This window comes from Seriola dumerili, unplaced genomic scaffold (genome assembly GCF_002260705.1).
Source record: "Seriola dumerili isolate Sdu_G_001 unplaced genomic scaffold, Sdu_1.0 BDQW01000191.1, whole genome shotgun sequence".
NCBI classification, from domain to species: Eukaryota; Metazoa; Chordata; class Actinopteri; order Carangiformes; family Carangidae; genus Seriola; species Seriola dumerili.
The window spans coordinates 607,140-627,635 of record NW_019174446.1 but is presented as its reverse complement, the minus strand read 5'-3'; the positions used below and the strand labels follow the sequence as shown (position 1 = coordinate 627,635).

The following is a 20,496-nucleotide window of genomic DNA, read 5'->3' as shown; positions in this document are numbered from 1 at the left end:
ACATAACTGCTGTCCATCAACAGCACCTGTATGTACAATACATACAGAACTAGATATTCACTTCCACAAAACCAAGTTCACAAATATATTTCACTACATCTTCTCCAGAGGCCTCGTTTGTTTTATTATAATAACTCTGTGTCTTTATTTGAAAAAGGACAAAAGTCAAAATCTAAAGTGTGAACCAGCTGAGACTGTTTGGGCTGATGAGGTCTTCATGTGATGAGGTCTTCAGTATTTGTCACTCAGGCTTGTTGCTAGGTAACTTACAGTCTGTAAGTGGTCAGTTGTTGGTCGGTGTCAGGTTCTGCTCAGGTCACTGTTGGTGATGGTTTAATGTCTGAGCACAGATTTAGGAGCTGTGGTTGTAACAGGTCAGAACTCCTCCTGCTGCTCTGCCTGACGCTGGAAATAATCTGTGAGTTTCTGCTGGGGACGTGAATTTCATCATCACAGGCTGAATCTGAGGCTCTGTACAGACGTCCATGTATTTATATCCGGCCACTATGCTCCACTGGGTACCAACTGTGCATGGAAAACAAACATGGCCGCTGAGTTTGAAGAGAGGCTGTGAGGAGGTTACACCATCCTAACCTCTACAGTTAATCTGTAAAGAATAAGTAAGCAGCTCTTCTTCTTCCTGCATGGATCTCTCCATTTTGATTTGATTCGTATTCTGCACTCACCGACCCGTCTTGGTTTTCATGGGATAGTTCTCTTTTTTTGAGCGACTTTACTGGAAAATAATATTCTTTCCTGGGACATGAATTGTCCTGATTTTTGTGAAAATGCACTTCTAATTTAGAATTTCATAGTTTCATTTGTGTCCTTCTACTACTTTTTTGTTTCTCGCGGTTATGTCCAATCCTGTTTGCGTAAACTTATCAAAACAGGTACAACAGTGCCCAATTTGTTTTATTACCTACCAACTGCCATCCATCCTCATCCATCACCCTATGAATTGGGCGACCCGATGGCGAGTTCCCGTTTGACTCCCAGCCGCTCTTTGTCCCTGCATTTCCTGGTGATCTCGACTGTCCTATCAAATAAAGGCAAAAAAGTGCCGCAAAAAAACAATGGCAGTGTAAATTCAGGCAGAGAGTACTGAGGCGTTTTAGTAAAAACAAACAAAAAGCAAACTTATAAGCATGAGAAAGTGAGTCAGTGACATGCCAGGATGCTGAATTGTTCCTTTAACCTATAAAATCCACTTTGCAACTTCGTCACTTACTTTGTAAGATAATAATTAACCACTGATGATGAATGTTATTTTAATCTTCTGTGTAGATGTGTAGTTCACCTGTACTGCAGTGAGCGGCCTCAGGAGTGAGTGCAGCTACAGACATATGCCGGGTCGTTGGTGTTCTCTCAGCACATATTCAGACTGATGAATGATTTAATAAACTGTAATTCTGTTACAAATGACCCCATTAGAGATGATTTCAGAGTGACCGCTCTAATCATAGGCTTCACTCTCACCAACACCATCTCTCCATGTGCGCTGCAGCCTGGTGCTGTTTTCACGTTGCACTTCATATGGAAAAGATGTAGTAATGACAGATTAGGCAGGAGTCCGGCGCTCACACTGGTACTAACTCTGTCATTGCAGAGCGGAAGAGGTCTGTGAAGTTTCTGCTGACAAAGCCACCAGTCAGAGCGTCTGCAAGCCAGAGGAGTGAGAGCAGCCAAGTACAGCAGTCTGAGCCCTCCCCCCTCAGGAAGGAAGTCTGACGGATCCTCCACCAGGTTCTCTCTGAACTCTGAGGTCTTTCATTCAGGAAAAGGTTTTATTATTTGAAATAGACTGGTCACTGACAGACGGTCCTGCTCTGCTCACTATTTAAACCGTACTGGTGGAATTCTGTCTGTTATCGACCGTGTCAGCCTCATGTGAAGGATCCTGAACACGTGAGGCACATCAGACCTTAAAACCTTCTGACTGTGGCCAGTGGAGATCTCAGAAAACACTTGAAGCTGGACGTGTCCTCACACAGAGTGACGTAGATGTCTGTACTGTAGATAGGCTGTGTAATCTACTCTGTCGTTGCATCATGACGTCAACTGAAAACCAGCATCAGAAACAACACAGTTCAAATGGTTCTGTTTAGGTTCTGTTAGAGACGTGGAGAGATGAGCAAGGACAGTTTGGGTCATATCAATCCAGACATGTTTCTAATCCTGGCCAAAAATAAACAGACCCATTTCTAACGTGTGCGATACGTGCAGGGTCTGTACAGGTTTTTGTTGTGTCCAGCTGTTGTGTGATTGTTTTTTAAGTTGACGTGAATATTCAGTTTTGAAGAGACTTAGATTTAAAGTTTTAGGGGTTTTAAAACATCTGGAGAAGACGTCTGAGTCTGAAAGCCTCCTGAAACAGTCTCTGTAAAACAGGTGCAAGGCTCATGTGGAACCGGAGGCAGAGGAATGACAGAGATCCTCCACATCTCCATCTGAGTACGTCATTATTCACTGAGATGAACTGTAGTCATGATAGCACTGCTTTCTGACTTTTCACTGTTCTGATCACTCTGTTGCAGTGGTTCAACCTCAGGGTCAGGACCCTAGCAGGGTTCGCAGGTTAAGAATGAGAGGTGAAAAGATTATTGACAGTAAAGGGAGTCAAGAAAAAAACTGTTTTACACAAAATGATGAATTCATTTTTTTTCAGTTTTGTCTTGTCCTCTTTTATTTTGAATTAATAGATAATGCTGAGCATTGGTAAACTGACATGATAGTTGTTAACTCCTGGGTTAAAGCATTAAGATGAAGCTGTGGAGTCAGCAGGGTCATACACTCAATGTTTTGTGTCCATGTTCTCATTATTTAAAGGAGCTTATATGTAAGTTTTGCAATTGCTACATAGCTAATGTTAGCATTAGCAACTGTTTACTTACCAGTCTAGAAGAAAAGTTGTAAGTTCAACATCAAACTTCATTCCTTTACTCACCAACAGCTGTCTCCACCTCTTATCTCTTCTACTGAAGTTAGCATGCTAACCAGCTGGCTCCGGCCCGGTCTGTCACATCCCTTTCTGATACTGAGTCACTGTATCATCCAGTTTGTCCTGAAGAAGCAGCTGCTCAGAGGACGTATTATAACCTCTTGTAATGCAACAATGGCTGAAGCTTTTGACAAGACTGAACAGCTGCTAATGCTAGCATTAGCTATGTAGCAATAGCAGAACTTTTAAACAGCTCCTTTCACCGTTAATCTCACTGACTGGGGACAATCAGTCATAAACTCTCTGCATGTCTTTAACTTGTGTTTCGTCCACACAGCGCAAGCTTCAGTGCTTTGCCAGTGGTATGTGAGGTAATGGGAGTGATGAGTAATGAAGTGACTGATTACAGGAATCAGGGGCCCAGTGTCGGCCCCGTGTGACAGCTCTCATGTGACATCAGCTCTTCTCTCAGAGGGAGGAGCTGTATGAAAGAGCAGCATCCATGTCGCTGTGTGAGACTGTGTGTGATGTGACATCACTGGCCTCACTCCTGTTTTAGTCCCATCACTATGACGGAGTGATGTACACACACACACACACACACACACGCACAGACCACAGCGGCGCCAGTTGTGGTGGATGATTTTCATGTCGGGTCTGGCTAAGTTGGTAGTGATGTGGGCGGACTGTGCTGTGCGCCGCGGCCTGCAGGCAGTCAGGGATTTCCTGAGGCCCCACACTCTCAACCAGCCCCTGGAATTTCCCTCCAGACCTCACTCTGTAGAAAACCCAAGTGTGCTTCATCTGGCAGCCCCCTGCTGAACTGTCTGAGAGGATTTAACTGTGCTCACTTTCATGAAGTATACTACGACCATAAAGAACAGACCGACAAATCAGCTGTTCTTAAAATTCAGCCCCATCAGAAGAGGCTGCAGTCTTCACTTCACACCTCCAGTAAAGACAGTCAGATCAGGGTCAGCCTGTGTGTGTGTGTTGAGTCCAGAGCTGGAGTTGTGACAGGTTAAAAGAATAATACACTAATGTTCTGTTACAAGTTTAAAAAGACAGTGAATTCATTCATAGTCCTTAATAAGATTAAACATGTGATAAGATTAAAAAGATAATGAGGTCATAAGAAACAATTCATAAGATTAGTCTAAAGATTAGTCTAATTGTTTAATAACAGTAGAGACTCATGTTGTGTTAAAATAATAATATCATTTGTGATCTACAAGGTGGTCTTTATCTGCTAGTCTGGGATCGATTGCTTTTGTCTCCACCCACATACCCAGGAGAGATCACGGTATTTTCCTCCTTGGTGTAAACGCTCTCACTGAGGGAACATTATTCTGTCACTCTGATATTTCTCCCATTTGTCCAGTATGTTGTCTGTATTTTATTCTACTAAAGTTGTCGTCATTATTTTCTTATACAAGTTTGAGTGTCGAGAGAACGTATTAGAAGATAACGCAGCGGCAATGGTATAAAATGGGATACACTTCCTGTCTCCTAAGTGGGCGTGGTCGTGATTGCTTGTTCATGTCAAAACATAACAACACAATACAGCACTAGATATATTATGAATTTGCACCTGATTTTGCTGCTCATTTTTATCTGGTATCTTAATATCTGATCAACCCAGTACAAGATGATATCAGTCTAATAATACTGTCTGTTTTCCCTCCAAAAACAGTTAAATGATAATAATAGCAAAAGTATTATTAAGCAAAAAATACAAGTTTAATTTCAGTTTAAACATTGTTTCATATATAAGTCCCTCTAAACTTCTGCGGTTGGAAAGCAGTGCTGCAGCAGTGAAACCAAAACCAGAACCGACAGAGAGAGGAGAGATCTGTGTAGCCAGATCTCGTGAGAGAGGTCTGAATAAAGTTCATTTTCTCCTGATCTGTCGGTCTGAAAAATGACAATGTTCAGAAGATCTGTGGCTTTAGAATATTTATTTCGGTGACTGTGGGGCCAAAAGAATCTGTCATAATCTATGATCATGTAAACTTCTCTGAATGGACTCAGACCTGCTGCTGGTCTCCTAAAGGGGCCGGGGAGGTGGAGAAACCCACGTGACACAGTTACGGTGAACCGTCTCCTTTCTCAGCTGTCTCTGGTTTAGAGTAAGTTAGAGTCAAGTTTTGCAGAGCAGAGGGTAAAGTCTAAGTGCTTCTGCCATTTTGTGAATTCACCTGTACATAAATATTTAACCCAGTTGTTTATATATTATTTATTTAGTCAAGTTGTGTGACACTCTAGGAAATGAGAATTATGTCCCAGAGAAATACTCTATGCTGATTTAACATAAATGAGGGTATGTGCTTTACAGTTGTGCAGATGTGTGCATTTGTAAATTGGGTACATGATTATTAATTAGAGTAAACACTCTCACTGAGGAAACATCACCCTATGACTGATTGTTTCAGGGGACAGCTAGCCTGGCCCTGTCCCAGGTTCAGAAACACACCTACCAACACCTCTACAGCTCAGTGATGAACACACTCGTTCTCCACTTTAAACTACACAAAATGACAGTCTGCGGACTTAGAAGACATCAGTCATCCTTTACTTCTGTGCAGTGTCTCTGGTACAGTGCCAGTTCCCAGATGTGATCATGTTATTCAATGATATCTGGTGTTGGCTTTGGTCACTGTGACAACAAGACTTCAGGATGCTGCACATTTACTGACACAGCTGTGTCTGACACTAACTCCCACTTCACACAGTGACCGGCCAAGTGTGTGGAGGTGTGCGGAGGTGTGACAGCAGCAGGGTGTGTGTCTGTCTCTCAGGTTTGACTTCATGTTTCTTGGTGTGAGCACCGGGAGCAGCTGGATGCTGTTAGAGGAGGGACTGTATGCCAGGCTGTTATCACCATGTGGAGACACGGAGAAGAGAGAGACCCTGCTTTCACTGAACAGGTAGAAACACTCTCATTAGTCGTGGTTTGCTTGAATCCTACTGAGGCTGTCAGGTCCAGTGTGATCCTGGTCCAGTGTGGTGGACGTTCCTCCCTGATCAATACATTCATATAGTTAACGTCAGATTATCTCAGTGTTGTGAGTGAAGTGAAACTCGTCTCACTGTGCCTCAGCTTCATTTCATTCACTGTTACAGAGGAGAGTTTGATTCATGAGCTTTTCATCAGCCTTCATCATCATCATCATTATAAACTCATTCAGAGTGAATAACTAACAACATACTGGTATCAGTCTTCAGCAGAGCAGATATCAGTCCAACCCAGGACTGAGCTCTCTTTGTGAGTGTCCATCGTGTTTGTGTGTGTGTGTGTGTGTGTGTGTGTGTGTGTGTGTGTGTGTGTGTGTGTGTGTGTGTGAGTGAGTGAGCCTCTCATCAATGCGTCCAGTGTTGAGCCGGAGCACAGCGGACTCATTCATGAGGCTGCAGCAGAGTGTGTAAACAGTCCGCCCTCAGCTGCTCCTCAAGGAGCTGAAGTGTGACTTTCTCTGCTGACGAGTGGAAGGAAATGAGAGAGAGCATCGTTGGTCTTGGCTCATCCTCCTCAGCTGCTCACACTGCACACTGTTCTACACTGGCCTCAGACCAGCAGCACAGGGATTAAACAGGATCAAAGAGTTCCCACACAGAACCAGGACCAGGTCCCGATCAGCTCTGTGCTGTTTTCAGCAGGTTCCTGTTGACCCGCCTGTAGTGGTCACACTCACAGAGCAGGTCCTGATCACTGTTGTTTAAGGTGGACTGCATCACTGTAGTTTAAGGAGGACTACAACACTGTTGTTTAAGGTGGACTGCATCATAGATTCATCTTCAGGACAAAATCTAAGTCCCATCAGCCTCTGCTGTGTTTAGAAGTAATTATCACGTTAGCAGGCTAACACATTGAGCCATTATACCTGCTAAACATCAACATGTTAGCATTGTCACTGTGGGCATGTTAGCATGCTGATATTTAGCATTTAGCTCAAAGTACCGCAGTGTGCAAGTGCAGCCTGACTGAACAGTGATGGAGGTGTAAGACCACCATCCTCTCCTTCACCTCTGCTCCTACATTACTTCTGATGTAGAGGAGCTGCGGTGGATGGAGGCAGGACGCAGCCTCTTTTCTGTTTTCTTACATTTTATGTTTGATTTTATCTTTTTGTTTTTTTATATAAACTCATTATCTCCCTGAGTGTTTCTCCTGTTGTAAATTAGGACCAGATCAAAACTGAAGACTTGTGGTCCAGCGTGAGTGAGTGTGGACTGGTGACCGGTCCAGAGTGTGTTGGCTCCTGGTCCTTGGACTCTGAACAGGAGAAGTTGTTCAGAGAATCTGTGGATAGAGGAAAAATACAGATATAATGCAGCACCTGTTGTCTTAGTGAAGTTGTTTGTACAGAACCAGGTGATTCATGGTGTGATGGTGACTGGTAGATCGAAGGCCTAGCTCCTGTTAGAATGCAGACACTGTCAGGATCCATGAGCAGAGACAGACGGCCATGTTGGAGCCCCACAGCAGCAGGTATTTCACAGGTACCTGTGACAGTCCTGAGAGTTGTCTCTGGACAAACAGCCAGCAGCTGAATCAGACAGTAAATCCCTGTGTAGGCTTCAGTCTGCTGCTGCAGGGTGTTTCCCTCCAGTCACTGACACACACACTTCACATCCTCTCAGGATGTTACTGCCTCCCATCAAACAAATAGAAGAGTTTCCACCGACAGTCAGAGCCGAAAGAGTGAGTGATGTCGACGGGTCAGACAGGTGACACACCTGAGACATCACCTGTCACTCAGTGTACACTCTACACACATTTGACCTGTTCAGTAATCATAGTGATTATTGTTCTGTATTACTGTGAGTATTACTGTATTACTGTATTACTGTTCATTCATTGTTACTGTGGAAACAGCAACTGGTAAATGAAGCAAGCCTTAAGTTAAAAGGTGCCAGTCTACATTTTTTTGTGTGTTCTACGCCCAGACTGTATTTTCAGGGTAAGGGTTCCTGTGACGTGCGTGTTGGTCTCTGAGCTCTTTGAAAACACAGGTGACCTACACTCAGTGCTGCACCTGAACGCCTCCTGTGTGACAGAGGAGCTCTGAAGCTGCTTCTGTGGAGACACAGAAATTTAATGACCGGAATAATAAAGCATCAGTTTTCAGCTGATGTGAGCGGTGCAGGATGCAGCTCGACAGATGTTGTACAGCTGTTTTTTACCTCATGAGCTGATGTTGAAGCGTCACAGTAAATGTTGCTCGACTGATGAACTAAATTTTGAGACTGTCTTGACAGTGCGTGTGCAGAAGCAAAGGAAGCTTCTTTCAGATTTTCACATTCATCTGAGCTCCACCCATTAAGAAAGAAAGATCATCTAACATGTTTCTGACTCTCTGACTTCATGTAGACTCATTTTACACCTATTTATTTTTTATTTATAAAAGAGTTCAATATAAATCAGTCTTACACAGATTCATGTACATGGGACAAATATAATGTTAGTTAGATGCAGTATAGTTTGTGTGGAAAACAAGTGGATCCAGAGGCAGTCTGTATGATTTACAACAGCAACTGTCACAAGTCTGGATACAGATGTTAATACAGATGTTTGTGTTATATAAACAGGTTTATATCTATCTGCTGGTGACAGTCCTGAGTAACTAGGAGTGTGTGTGTGTGTGTGTGTGTGTGTGTGTGTGTGTGTGTGTGTGTGTGGTTGCTGTGGTTGTGACTCTGTGTAAACAGACCACAGTGTGTGTCTGATCCAGGTCTCTGCCTTACGTTACAGACATCAGACCTCCAGGATCTGAACTCTCAGAGCTGTGGGACTCTGTCAAACACTGCTCCGCCACACACACACTCCCCCACCACACACATGGTTTCCAGTATCGCTCTACACGCGTGTGCTGCGCAGCATCTGTCAGACATGGTAACACATGTGGCTGTCAGTGCTGTGTGTGTCACCCAGTCATGTGTCAAACACGTCCACACACATGCTGCTCAGTGTTAGAGGGGATTGTGCTGCTGCTACTGTGTGTGTGTGTGTGTGTGTGTGTGTGTGTCTGTCTGTGTGTGTGTGTGTGTGTGTGTGTGTGTGTGTGTGTGTGTGTGTGTGTGTGTGTGTGTGTCTGTCTGTGTGTGTGTGTGTGTCTGTCTGTGTGTGTGTGTGTGTGTGTGTGTGTGTGTGTGTGTGTGTGTGTGTGTGTGTGTCTGCTGACGCACTGGGGGAGTGTGTTATCTGCCTCTGGGTGTCAGGGGGTTCACTGATCTGTGTGTTACAGTCTGACGTCAGGAGGAACGTTCAGCATTCACACTGATCTCTAAAGGGACACTCCACAGTTTTTACACATCAACATCTGATTATGGGTCACAGGGAGCACTAAGTAACCCTGATGATGTCATAGTGATGTCATCAGATTTTTAACAGTAAAGTCTGAGTTATAAACTAGAGTTTGGAGCATTAACCACACAGAGACACTCTCATGAAAAGGGATTAAGAGTCATGACATCTCAGAGCCAAGGGAACCTGCTCTGTCTCTATTTGGTCGTAGCAGTGAGGCGCAGACCCAGATGTAGATCCAGGTCCAGATCTTTCCTCACTGTCGTTTAGATCAGAGCATGTATCCTCATGTCAGTGTAGATGTCTCCAGATAAGAACCTCAGTCTCACAGTAAACCCTCAGTTAACCGTTGTCTCTCCCTCTCCGTAGACGTCATCTCTCCGACACACTTCAACCCTTACTTCAGGCGGCTGACGTTTGACGTGTCGTCCATGGAGAAGAATGCGTCGAACCTGGTGAAGGCTGAGCTCAGGATCTTCCGTCTCCAGAACCCCGGAGCCCGAGTGTCCGAGCAGCGCATCGAGCTCTACCAGGTACCACACGCCTTCACCCTCCTCACCTCCTGACCGTCAGTGTACCTGTTTATGGGTGGATGTAGCGGGTGGTGTGTTGCCGTAGCTGTTGTCCACTGTTCAGCAGTCGGACAGTGCTGTGGGGGAAACTGGAGCCTGCTGGTCCAGGATCTGAGGCTTACAGCTGGGGTGACGGGGTCCTGGATGAGTTTCTCAGACTCTTCACCACTTTATCGGTGTGGACAGTCATCTGTCATGTGCTCTGTGAGGAACTTGAAGCTGCTCTCAGGCTACGTCCACACTACAAGACTAACATATCACATGACCATTCACGTGCAATGAGCATGCGTGAGCTTGTATAAACAGGTAGCAGAAAGTCTTCTCTGCAGTTGATTAGTCGCACAAAATACTACGAACGAGGAACAGTAAAGACAGTTGTAGCGTTAAAATATAGAATTTAACTGAACAACAGCTGCTAGTAAAGAAAACAAGGTCAATAACTCTTCAGTATTTCCTTATCATGTTGTATTCACCACTGGAAGTCGGGGCTGATAAGACCCAATCAGGGAGCGTGGGTGTCAATGACATCATTTCCAAAGGTCAGTTTTCGCGAGTCCAGACAACAACACCAACACCAGAGTTTTCAAACTAAAACAGGACCAGCAGCGTTTCTGAAACTGGGCTGTAGAACTGTGGAGTAGTGTGGACGTCGCATCAGTCTCTGCTCTCGTCCTGTTGATGGAGATCAGGTCGTGACCTCCTCTGCTTCCTAAACGATCCTCTCTTTGGTTCTTGGTGACGATGAGACAGTTCTCACAGCGTCAGAGCTCGGACTTCCTGTCTGTGAGCCTGCTCATCACTGTCGCAGTGTTTGAGGAACGAGAACATTACAGTTAACCCTGTGTCTGTTTTCTACTTCACTGGCCTGTGTAGGTCATGTACCTGTGAAACACAGTGTGTGCTTCAGCAGAAACACAGACCTAACATCATGAGACAGACAGACAGACGTGCGCAGCAGTATTTACCTGAGGACAACGTCAGAGGACACCTGGAACATTCACTCCTCCCTGATTTCAGGTTGTTATGTTGTGTTGGTTGTAGGGTTCTTGGTGTAGAAGTGATCCACAGAGTTACTGTGGTGGTACCAGTGTTTGAATTACAGGGGAGCTGGGGGAGGGGCTGGGTTTGGGTACCCCCAGAAGAGACCTGAGCAACATAACTTTGTGGAGGTCTATATAATCAGCGGCATTTCTAATGTTTTAATGAGTGATATGAGAAATGCATGAAATCCAATGAAAACGTAATGTCCTGTCATGGCTGCTGGTAAACATACTGTCACGTTTCTTCATTGTTCCTTTGTCTGAAAGCAGAACCAGAAAAATACATGAACACATGAAACACGTGGAAACATACATGTTGAGTTGAGCTGCATTAGAACACCGACCCTGTGATCACACCTCCATCCATCCCTGACTCCTCCCCCATTCATTCATTCCTGGTCAACTGACCAATCACTGCATAAAGTGGCTGTGCTCACCCCCTCCTGATTCAGACTGTGGAGAGGTGTGTGTATGTGTGTGTGCTTGTGTGTGTGTGTGTGTGTGTGGGTGGGTGTGGGGAGGGGGGGGTCATATTTGGATCATACAAATGCCTAGTATTTTAGTATTGCCTATACTAAGGCCCAGACTGCACGATGTCTAAGGAAAGATAATGTAAAACAGCCTATGATTTCTATTTTCACAACACCAAACGAACGAGAGAAAAAATAGATGAAAAATCATTCCCAAACCGGACAGACAACCTACAGGTATCATCTAATCAAACACACACCTCTTCTCACAACTTATAATCTCGAACAACTATTTTCTGCCCCATAAGCATTAGAAACCTACAATACCAAAAGCTGTAAACACATCACAAAAAACACGGTGTTCAAGAACATCTAACAACGTTCCAAAAAAAAAATATTCCAGTCGATCTCGACACAACCGGTACACAGTCCTATAGCGTTACATAAAAAAAACTAAAACCACTACTAACCACGACCGTACCATTAAATGATATCATGAGCAATAGTGGAGGGGAGATACACCCCCCACCCCCCAACCCCATCGCCCCCACCCCCCCTCTCCCCTCTAACAACAACTGTGATGCACTTTCTAAAGCTGAGGCTGCCACTGTTCATGAGGCTGAGTGGTCACAGTGCAGAAGTGAGGCTAGTGAAGTCACCCCATGTACCTGCCTGTGTCTGTCTGTCTCTCTCTGTCTGTCTGTCTCTCTGTGTTTACATCAGACAGGAGATGACAGCTGAACTAACTACAGCTCCAAACAGGGAGATTTTCTCACACAAACACTGTGTCTGTAAATGTGTGAGGGAGGAAGGGACGGGCCGGTACAAAGAGGGAGACCTGATAACATCCACTTCATTCACATTCATCACACACACACACACACACATTCATGTCTATACATAGCAGAACTTAACACCTCGTCTATAAATGTTTGAAAATATCTCAGCCTGTGATAAATCTCCTGCAGATGCTTCTATAGATCACACACTGAGGCGTTTTCTGTCCTTCTTCACAGAGGTCAAAGAATAAAATCACCACCTCTCTCCTCTGGATGATGTTAAACACATGAACATGATCAGTTTCAATCGTTAAAGCTATGAAGTGACAAACATATGATCTGAATTTACAGTGGCCCTGAGAGCTCAACACACTGCAACACATGCAAATAGTCAACATCAACACATGTGCTGCAAATACTCACAACACAATGGAAGTGTTTCCAGGGGACACTAAAAAGTGATGAACCTGCTGGGACACACTACAGGACACTGTGCTGTGCAGTGTACAAGGAGACTGATAATACACACACGGACAGACTCAGAGGTGATGCTCTAACATCTCTATTGAATAAAGGTTAGTTCAACTTTATTTAAACAGGAGGTCAGTTACAACAAGACGAAAAACAGTCATCAGACACTATAACTATAACATTCACAAGTATTTAATTAGTTAGTGTTGAGGAACTTTTAAAGGATATCGAAGCAGTGTTCATGTGTCAACATTAATACTCAGACTGTTGTGATTGTTCTTAATGTGAGTCCAGTGACAGGGAAGAGGACAAAATCTACAGCCCTCCTCTGTGCAAAAATAAATCTGAAGTTAATATAAGGCTTCAGTGATCAGAGTTAGACAGTCAAATCCACCAGTTCCATAATTGTCTTCCTTTTGTTTTTCTGTTTTCTGGAATCGTCCCAATGTCTTTGCTCATGATGTATTACATCTGAACAGGGAAGGTAAACTCCAGCTATCCCACAATATTAACCTGATGCTGCAGTCAAGTGATGACTGAGGCCTTTAGAAAGTACAAACTGACCTTAGTTATGATACCTGATCCATCCTAACTGATCACTCCAACTGATGTAACTGCAGGTTTCTATCAGACTTCGACTGTAGTGAGTAGAGACACTGCACAGAGACCACCATGTCTCACCGGTGACCACAAAGACAGACTTTGACTGGTTTATAACAAAGAGTCAGACTTCAGATGGTAGTCTGAATTCATAAAATAAGACTTTTTTCAATATAAAAAAAATGGCAGATGGAGGAACCACATCCAACCACTCAGCTCTGTTTACCCCAGCAGAAGATGTTTGTCTTTTGGAAGAATTCAACAGTTACAAGGACGTTTTACTTTGGAAAGTCAGCAAAGAGTGAAACAATGGAAAGCTAAATTTGATTTGGTCTCTAAAAACTCTTTTCCTTCTTTTTGCTCTCTCGATAACAATGTTAGCAAACCATGTTTTCCTGTTTCTTGTTGTTGGGTGCTACTGGTCAGCACAGGTGTCATTGATTGTTACCATGGTAACATTGGTCTTGGGCCTGAGTTAGCCTGGGTGTAAGGTGTCTAATGTTTATGGCTTAAAATGAGTCAGTCTTACTTGCATTAGACTGATCTATGTGCAACATTAACACTACAGACCAGTCTGAATATCTTGACCCCTGATCATCTTCATCATAGGAGTCCACAGAACATTCATAGACTATGGTGTTCCTCAAGGTAAGATTTCAGGTCCAGCTCTTTTTGCTCCTCCGGGCAACATTATCAATCAGCACACTCTCAAATATCACTGCTACGCAGATGATACACAGTTCTGTACACTCTTCTATCACCTGTTTCCTTGACATTAATATTATCTTGCCTAAATGAGCAGGAAACAGATTTTACTTGGGAGGATCATGAGCAGGAAGACAGACTGAGTCATCACGACTGAAGATCCAGATTTTTGACTGACTGGGTTTTTGTTTGTGTCTGAGCTTCAGGTCTCCTCTGTCAGGTTTCCCAAAGCAGCTCTAACAGGAGATGAGAGTGAAAGCAGCAGGAATAGTGTTTTACACATTAGGCAGAGACGAGCCAACACAAACACTTGGTTCTGAAGGACAGCAGAATAACACGGGTCTGTCCAGCATCTGGTTACGCTCTCACTGCTCCTCCCAGACCTGGACCTGGACCTGGCCAATCCACCAGAGACAGAGGAGCAGGTTCTAGACCACAATAGGGATGGGAATCGTTAAGATTTCAACAGTACTACTACTTTTACCGATTATCAATCCGGTTCTTTAACGGTTCTCTTATCAGTACTTTTGTAAGAGAAAAGAAAAAAACAAATGAAGAACAGAATTAACTTTGCTTCATTTTCTTTTATGTACTCAGTTAACATTCTTGAGTAGCAAACTTCAGCAGCACAGAACAAAACACTACTAAACACGATGGAAATGTAATTTAACACAATGATTTACTACAGGCCCCTCTTCTGAAATTGAAACTGAATTTCTGAATCTTTCTATTTCAGACTGAATTGAAGAACAGTCAGCTGGCTAGTGGTAACTTTTCATCATTAACACATGTTCGTATAATTCAAGGAACTGTGTGAGCCCGTCGTTCATCAGTCGTTGCACCAGGTGTGTCTTGTATGCCGCAGCCTGGATCTGCAGCATACAGTCTGTATGTGTGACGGACTTTCACTGGATGTTTCCAGAGTTCGCTCGTGTTTCCGCTCTTACATGAAAAACACTTCACCACGCTTCTGAGCAGGGTCTCTGTGTGTTTGTGTGTGTGCTAGATGAATGTCTTAATCAGAAACAGAGTTTGCGAAATAAAATGCATGAGAACTTTTATGTCGCAATAATGAATACGAAATATATTTTCTCAATTTCCCTTGTACCAAGAGCAGAATTGATAAAATCAGAGCTTATCAATACTAGGGTCTTTAAAAATGTAACCCAGCCCCAGTTTGCCTGTTTAATGCCAGGTTTTGTAACCCGTCCCTAGACCTCAACCCACTGTCCTCCAAGGCTGCTGTGTTGATCTATTGTGTATCATGTTGTGACTGCTGTCCATGCATTTGCAGAAATATCATCCAGGCTGAAGCACTGACGTATCTGCAGGTTTATCAAATGAGCCTTTCATCATTAATATCTGTTTAAATTTAGACCATTACGGCTCCACAAAGGGTTCAACCATGTCCCCCTACTGCTGCCTGTATCTAAAGCTGTCATCATACATGCAGCTGAAACTGTATCTGTTCAGGTTCAGGTTCATAGTGTTCAAGGTCAGGTTCGAACTGAATCAGTCCATCAACGGGAGAGATTCAGGTGGAAGAGGAGTCTGATCACACCTGGTTTTAGTCTGTGGACACATGCAGTACATGTTGGGCTGCAGTGTGGATTATGTTGACCCCTCTACCATTAATAGAAACTGGAGCTTCACAGGACCAGAGGACCACAGAACCTGTGATCTGTGTTCGTGTTCCTCTGACACAGTTGATCCACCTCTCTGGTCCAGACTGACCCTGTGTCCCTGCAGATTTGAGGTGTAGTGAAAGGAAATGTTGTCCAGACATTCATGTTCCCCAGAGAATGAACTCCACTGACATGGTTCTCAGAGGATGTGTCCTTAAAGAGTTTTCATCTGATGTCAGTTAAAACAATCTATATTAGTTTGTCTGCTCTGTATTTGTTGTCATGACAAAGGATCTGTTGTGGTTGTGCAAAACATGATTGGATGTTGAAGTGTTATAGTGCTGTTACAGAGGTCAGGTCAGGTTAAGTGCATAACATGTCTTTTTTATTTAATTTTTATTCAACATAGAAATCAAACAACTTAGAGGAGATGCTTATAAAATCACACTTGTTTTAACGTTTGTTCTTTTCATATCTGTTCCGAACATTATTAGATCATTTTTCTTCATTGTTAATAGTAATATTCCTGCTACATTAACATGAGTAGCGCATTACCCAGAACCACACCGCTCATGGAGCAGGAATGTCACAGGAAAAGTAATAAAGCATTTCGTTAATTCTATATTTTAATAGACATTAAAAACAGGGATTGTAAAAAGAATTTATCAATGAACTATTAATCCATCAGTAAATACTTAAGTTTTAAAAAGTGATTTACAAAAACAGCACGACACACTCATCAAAACTCACAGGTTAGCTCTCCGACCAATCAGAGAGCTTGTTACATCCCCTGGTCAGTTGGGATTGTTTAGCCTGGTTTTACCAGAGTGTCAGAGAGGCTAACAGGAGAAGCTAAATGAAGCAAATCGATCAGCTAATAGGAAAAGCAGCTGGAAAGAGGAAATGGAAATTGAAGAGGGAGTCCAGGTACGTAATCCTTTTTTTAAAAATGCCTTTTCAAATAGTTTTTAAAATTCTATTTATTCATGAATTAATAAATGTTTTTATAAATGGTTTATTTAATGAGCGTTTTATGCTGTTCCATTTTTAAATCTCCAGTATTTACTGATGGATTAATAGCTCATTTATAAATTCTTTTTCAATTCCTATTTTTAATGCCTATTAAAATATGAAATTAAGGAAATGCTTTACTACTTTTCCTGTGACATCCCTGCTCCTCCATGCAAACCACCCATAAATGAACACTCCTGTGACTGTAGCATTGTCTATAAGCCTATACTGTAGCATGAAATAAAAAACAAGTGTACTAAAAAAAAACTAAATTAAAGATAATTGTAAAATAAAAACAAAATAAATAAAAGCAAGAAAAGAAAAAGGAAGTGACTAGAGCTGTGGCACTGCTCGTAGTCATGGTGACCACCTCTCAGAAACCCTGTCTGTTCTCAGCTGTAAGCTCTCCATTGTGTTATGATGGGGGCTGACACTGTTACCATTTTCTTTGCTAGAAACAGCAACATTCTTGATAAATAAAAAAAATCTCCATCTGTGATATTATCAGGTTATACCCAGTATGAAAAGTGCTGGGTCTAAACTAAAGTTCATTCCTAAAATCTGTTTGATCTCTTTTTGAACACACCAGAAATCCAGGATAATATGCCTGACCAACAGTCCATATGTGTTTGTTTTACCCATGACCACAGTCTCTCTCTAACCTAAACTAAGTGTCTGTGCAGTTTAAAGAACTAAACTACAAGACCCTAAAAGAAACATATTAGTACAGTTATTTGATATTTATTTTATTACTTTTCTAATCAACAGCTCTTAAATACTACTCCTGACCTCTCCACAGATTTTAGGACACAAAGACCTGACGTCCCCGACACAGCGGTATATCGACAGCAAGGTGGTACGAACACAGACGGAGGGAGAGTGGCTGTCGTTTGACGTCACAGAGGCAGTGAGCGAGTGGCTGAACCACAGAGGTGAGTGTGTTGCCTCCATCAGTGTCTCATGTCCCCTCATGTGTCACCTGGTGACATCACCTGGACGTGGCTCTTGTTTTTCTCCACAGACAGAAACAGTGGATTCAAGATCAGCCTGCACTGCCCCTGCTGCACGTTTGTACCGTCAAATAACTACATTATTCCCAACAAGAGCGAGGAGCTGGAGGCGCGGTTCGCAGGTGACTTCACTCAGATAGTTGTGAAAGGATGTTGTCTATGTCTGGTGTTAGTCCGTGTTTTAATATTGTCAAGAAAACCCATCAAAGCCAACAGTGTGGTAGGCCTCCTCTATCCTGTCTCTCAGCTCAGTATCTGGTCTCTGATCTGATCTGGTTTTCCTGGTTTTCACCCTCTCTGAAGAAAAGACTTTGGCCCAGATACACTGTCTCATCATCTGGGTGTATAACACTACTGAGGACATAAATCTTTCAAAACAAATAACACAAATATGTGGATTTATTTTTAAAATGACTCACTGATTCACTGAAACAGCGTCTCACTGAAGTTTTAATCGAACAAACAGAAGGAAACGGTGACTTTGTTAGGGACTATTTTCAGCAGCGGATTGATCCACAATTGGTGCTCCAGTGTGTATTATATTTTTTATTAATGAAGCGCTTGTTATTTACAAGTACCAGAAAGGAAACGACAAGTTTATGTAGTAGTTTATTTGAGTAGCTCATCTTTAAAATGACTCAATGATTTACTGAATCAGCTGATCTCGGCGGTTTTTATCTGCAGCTCATTGATCTCTCTGTGATGTTTCCAGGTATTGACGACAGCTTCATCCACGGCGGCGACCTGAAGGTGTTTAAGAGGCGGCGGCACAGTGCTCGGGCTCCGCACCTTCTGCTCATGCTGCTGCCTTCATACAGGCTGGAGTCCCAGTCCCAGTCCCAGTCCCAGTCCCAGGCCCAGCACAAGAACCATCGATCCAAGAGAGCCCTGGATGCTGCCTACTGCTCCAAGTACTGACCTGGAGGCCACACACACACACACACACACACACACACACACACACACACACACACACTCACACGCACATTTTTTTGGATTGTGGTTCTTCATTTATGTGTTAGCGGAAGAATTTCTCTGGTCATAAATCAAACCACACAGGAAATACAACATACAACCAGCTGAACCTCTCACTGACAAATTAATTGGTGAGATCTGGAACAGAGAAGAAGTCAGACAAACCTCCATCACAGTCTATGTAGAATCTGGTTTACTGGCTGGTCCCACCAAGGTATCAGGTTTGAGTCAGGGTCAGGCTGGAGCTGCATGATATGCAAAAAAGAATCATATTATAATTATTTTGGCAGATGTTGTGATTTCAGTTGGAATGATCATCGTTTCATTTTGATTTTCACTGAAAAAAATGATGATGATGTGATAATTGTTGGTCTTGTACCAAACAATCATGTTCTTTTACCTCTGGTAAACACACATCTTACCTTTATCAAAAAAAAAAATCACAGCTCCTGTGATTTGGATGTTGCATTTGGCCATGTTGCAATTTCGATTATATTGAATTGTGCATCCAGAGTTCAGGCTCAGGCTACATTCTGGTTTGGTTCTTTTCCTTTTGTCCAAACACATACTGTATGAGACGTGTTTCAAGTAGATCAGCAGCAGCCACTGAGGCGTACTGAGGAGAACCAGTAGCCTATAGCTGATGGTTCATCGAAACAATGACATCAGCTGTGAGTATAACCTGGACCTGTTTGTCACCTGGACTCACCTGTCCTCGCCTGTCCTCTTCCTCTCTGTAGAAATGTTCAGGACAACTGCTGCTTACGGTCGCTCTACATTGACTTCAAGAAGGACCTGGGCTGGAGGTGGATCCACGAGCCAAAGGGATATGACGCCAACTTCTGTGCCGGGGCGTGTCCGTATCTGTGGAGCGCCGACACCCAGCATTCCAAGGTAGAGTGTCAAGGAGAAGGTCAAAGGTCAAACAGTCTGTGGTGGTCTGATGTTTTCTTCATGGCTCTCATTCTGGTGTTCCAGGTGTTAGGCCTTTACAACACCATCAACCCTGAAGCATCAGCATCACCCTGCTGCGTCTCCCAGGACCTGGAGCCCCTCACCATCCTCTACTACATTGGCAAGACCCCCAAGATAGAGCAGCTCTCCAACATGAAGGTCAAGTCCTGCAAGTGCAGCTAGAAGCCTTCAGAAGCCAACACACACACACACACACACACACACACACAGTGGACTTGGGCATACATACAGTCGAACCACAACAGTACTTTTTCATGCACTACTATACTCACAGCAGTGTTTTCACACAGTCAGTTCAGACACACACACACACACACACACACACACACACACACACACAGGATCAGTGGTGTCATGATACCTCAGGCTTTGATATCAGAGATACTGGTTTCAAACAAGAATTGTTGCCTCGCGGTTGTTTCCTCCACCAACCTTCAGGAAATATGGCCACAGTCTCTTCTTCTTGAGTTACAGCAGAACAAATTATGATGTCACAGTGGAGTTGCCCTTTGACCATTCGGACATAAAATATAAAATGTCATCACCTAATTTTATCCTCATAAACATTTGAGTTAAATTGTGTCATAATTAGTGTATGAATTTGTGAATTATGACCAAAAACAGGATTTCTCTGGCTGTCGCCGGCGCAGAGGCATAAAAAGTAGATCCCAATCCATGTCCCATGTCATTATACATTTAGTCCCAGTTGCTATGGTGACAGCCCTGGTTACTGTGTCCTGAAAAGATTGTATTAATCTTCAGCAGTGGTATCAAAGACAGAACCTGTATTATTGTGACACCACTGCACACACACACACACACACACACACACACACACAAATATGGCTTTTGTACAGGTCTGTCTGGCGTTTTAAGGCCCTGTCAACATGCACCACCTCACACACCAAGACACGAGAGTAAGGCAAACACTGGAAGTTTAAGTGATAAGTGTCTATATGTGAAATAAGTCCTGAAGATAACACAGCCCCACCCTACACCTCACCCTCCGCCCCCCCCC

The 20,496-nt window shown here is 43.3% G+C and overlaps 1 protein-coding gene across 1 annotated transcript in view; it reads left to right on the top strand.

Annotated features, from left to right (window-relative positions):
- The window catches only part of tgfb2 (transforming growth factor beta 2), a gene marked incomplete in the record, with an annotated part of 36,260 nt that overhangs the window by 15,117 nt on the left and 647 nt on the right, over positions 1 to 20,496 (top strand). The window contains 6 exon segments of the mRNA XM_022753599.1: positions 9,615 to 9,778; positions 17,318 to 17,450; positions 17,540 to 17,650; positions 18,241 to 18,439; positions 19,244 to 19,397; positions 19,482 to 20,410. Of these exon segments, the coding sequence (XP_022609320.1) occupies positions 9,615 to 9,778; positions 17,318 to 17,450; positions 17,540 to 17,650; positions 18,241 to 18,439; positions 19,244 to 19,397; positions 19,482 to 19,640 (920 nt within the window).